The sequence below is a fragment of the Nansenia antarctica genome (genome assembly GCF_963989245.1).
Source record: "Nansenia antarctica genome assembly, chromosome: 1".
NCBI lineage: Eukaryota > Metazoa > Chordata > Actinopteri > Argentiniformes > Microstomatidae > Nansenia > Nansenia antarctica.
The window spans coordinates 92,890,792-92,894,320 of NC_137674.1; the positions used below are offsets into that span (position 1 = coordinate 92,890,792).

The 3,529-nt window shown below is 43.2% G+C and overlaps 1 protein-coding gene across 1 annotated transcript; it reads left to right on the forward strand.

Annotated features, from left to right (window-relative positions):
• Nucleotides 1-214: 214 nt before the first annotated feature.
• On the forward strand, nt 215-1,809 carry LOC308154213 (uncharacterized protein; the record flags this gene model as incomplete). The annotated part of the gene is made up of 2 exons (XM_080527384.1): nt 215-486; nt 1,416-1,809. 2 exons carry the CDS (start codon nt 215-217, stop codon nt 1,807-1,809), a joined length of 666 nt encoding a protein of 221 aa, XP_080383510.1.
• Between the last annotated feature and the right edge of the window lie 1,720 nt (nt 1,810-3,529).

Below are 3,529 nucleotides of genomic sequence, written 5' to 3' on the forward strand. Positions count from 1 at the left end.
AGGAGTGCAACACACACGAGTAGCTAACTGTAGCAGCTAAAAGTCCATCGTCGGCCCCTCACATTAGTCAAAAAACGATATGCTATAAACTGGTTCACACTTCTGTATTTAACTTATCTTTTGGAAGACAGCCGTGTGTGGACTGCGGCTGAGAAGAGGACCGAAGTGAAGTCAGAATTCCCATAAACGTGTGTTCATCATCCCCGTGTCAGAAATGAACGGTCAAGCCGATATGGAGGTGGATTACAAGAGGAAATACAAAAACCTTAAACGCAAATTGAAATTTCTGGTTTATGAGCAGGAATGTTTTCAGGAAGAACTTAGAAGATCTCAGAGAAAGCTGCTTAAAGTTTCCGGAGACAAAAGCTTTCTTCTCGACAGACTGTTACAATATGAGAGGGTGGACGAGGACTCTTCAGACTCAGATGCTACAGCATCCTCAGAGAACAGTGAAGGAGAGGGACACAGGGATAGTGTTGGGAATTTGTATTAAAATCACTAGAAGTGATAAATCATGTACTATGTGCTCATTTAAATAATATATGAATGCGGTCAGTTGAGAACAATAGGAAGGTCACGCAAAGCCACAAGAGAGGTTCTGTTTTTGAGCGACAAGAAGAAGACAAGCTCCTGACTAAAAGAACGTTTTATGATTCAAACTGCCTGAAAATTACTTATTTTTACCTATGTGCTAAACAACCATTGTATACCTGCTGTTATGATATTCTATTTGCTGTACTGATTTTATACTTTCATAACTAATGATTAATGATAAGTCTATTCTTCTATACTATACTTTAACTTGTAAATCGAATCCTAACTCATATTACTGTGCAACTTCAAATGTTTTCACAAGCTACTGATAAGAACTCAACTCACTGCTCTGCTCACAAAGTATGATATCACCATGGGAACGAGACGCTAGCAGGACACTCAAGCTGATAACATACATAGACTCTCAGCACCCACACAAGAGAGGAATTGAAGGCCATGCTAACGAGCAGCTGCAACGGATTTTGTACGGACAAGTGGAAAACTACTAGATAGGGGGGGGGGGGGGCACCACCCGGCCCCAAATGTTGAATCAAATGTATAAACACTATGTACCAGGGAAAAAGGGGACTCTCGTCTGGTGGAGCTCTTGCAGTTAACTTGTTGACGGCTAGCTGAGACGGGCCTGCAGAGGTGAAACTAGATGAGACCACTTTTCCATGGAAATGAACTATTATTGCTTGCTGATGTGCTTGAATAAATATTATCTTAATGAACAGTTCAGTAGTGGTGCCTAATATTTGATTGGATCATATCATCTTAAGAAGTGATATCAAGGACGTCTCGTTGAGATTAAACGAACTCGCTTGTAAAGTGACGACTCAATTAAATCGATACTGGAGAAGTTGATCGCCTTACAATAGGGAAAGAGAGAGAGATGGAGGAAAGAAGAGAAGGAGTAGTCCTGGTGTTACCCTTCCTTCATCCTCATCCCCTCATCTTTCCCTCCTGTCACGCCCTGGAGTGAACTCCCTTCAGTCTGCAGGCACTACGCCCTACCTCAACACGTTGCCCTTCCCACCGGAGTATTTGGCTCCCCCAGCTGAGCGAATGAAGAAAGAGAGAAAGACAAAGACGCCCAAACACAGGAAAGAGACGTCGGGGAAGGTGGTGGCCCCGCTGGCGCCTCCCCCCCCCCCCGCGGCCAGCGCCCCGTTCAGCTGGGTGCCCCGGCAGATGCTGAGTGGAGACGCTGCGGAGGAAGAGGGGGAGAGCGACGGAGATACCCCTTCTTTCTCCTCCACTCTGGCTGCTTAAGGAGTTTCATATTCATTCTTGAGGCTTGCCTTTGCTCGCTGCCTCTCTTGTGCCTTGTGTTCCAGGCACAGAAAGCAGTCTGGTAGTGGGTCAAAACAACAGAAAATGCTGGATTTCTAAGGGCAGATGACTTTGCAGGGAAAGCAGTTTGTTCTGACGTTATGCCTGTTAGCTAAAGTGTGCCTAAGCAATTAAATTACTTCTTGCCTGCTAGCCTCCTTCCAAGTTGGCCTTTATGTGTTGTTTCATTCCTGTGTTTAAGATTGAAGACAATGAAGAGGAGAAGAAGAATGTTGACTTGTTTGATATTTTATTTAAGATGTACATAATTATTTTATGGAAATGTAATCAATTGTTAAATAAATGAATGCACATTGTGGCTGTTAATAAAATCTAAGTATAATTTTTTTTTGCAGCGTAGAGCCAAGTTTCATGAGCTCGCAGGTTTTGTAAACAAGCAAGCTGAAGAAGCCTTGGATCCCCTGTTCGGGAACATAGCAGATGGAGTCAGGAGCCAAGCTAGAGCTCACAATGATGAGAGGTCGACCAGAAAGAGTGGCGGTCGAGGAAGCTTTACCACTGCTGCTACAGTGGTAGGGAATTCAACAGAGATATATGGTATAATTGAGGTTTAACCATCATTTTGTTAGTATTCTCGAAAAAGAGTGCATAGACAAGTAAAAAGGGGGCGAAACTAAAAGTATTAAAAATGTGTGAGCCTTTGGTGAAGCCATCCCAAATGGTGTACATAGATTAAATACATTTTGCAAGGCATTGGCACTTATTGTATAGCAGCAGCTCCATGTTTGAGTGAGTTATTAAGTTACAAATCCATAGGTTATTTCTTCCCTGTCCACATTATTATCTCCATTAAATGCAATGGTTGTACTAACTGTATGCCATCAAAACATTTTCCAGGGCAGAATATCACTGACCAGGCAAAGGGCCTCCAGGATACATCTTTTGATTTTATAATTATTTCATTTTCCAGGTGTCTCTCTGTTGACAGAGGTTTGTTGTAAAGTCAGAACAATCTGTTCATACACATATTTAAGAATTCTGCAATTGTATTTCAACACAGTAGGCTTACTGACAGGTTACAGGCAAGAGCTTGTGCAGGTTAGCAATTGCTAGTGGAGGAGACTACTGTATCATATTTTTTCCCCGGCAGTTTGCCATTGAGCTGCTACTGCTTTCATATTCAGTTGAGGCAGGACTATATGTATTCCATAGACAACACTTGGTTTATTCACCACACATGGATACTTAAATGATATGGAAAAGTATTTAGAAAACAAATGCGAGGTAAAGAGGGACATACTCTGTGCTTTTTCGAAACCTTGTATCTTCTGTCAAGGAGAACAGCACGCCATGGAGCACTGCGAGAAGATGAGGAGGTCTCTTCACAAGGAGAAGATAGACTTTTTTAAGAATAAAGGTCTGTGCTTCGGCTGTCTTAAACAAGGACATATAAGCAGGGACTGCAAGGAAAGGCTAAGCTGCCAAGACTGCCAGCTGACACACCCTACGGTTTTGAAGAATATGAAGAACAAGGCTACATCTATTGAAGCTAAGCACGAGGGCGAGTCACCGGATGATGTACACAAGAGCGAGCCATCGGATGGGGGCGAAGATCATTCGGTGGTCAGCGGATGCATCAAAGCAGAGACGAGAACCTGCAGAGCCACTGGGGCCGGCAACACTGAGACCATCTTGGCGA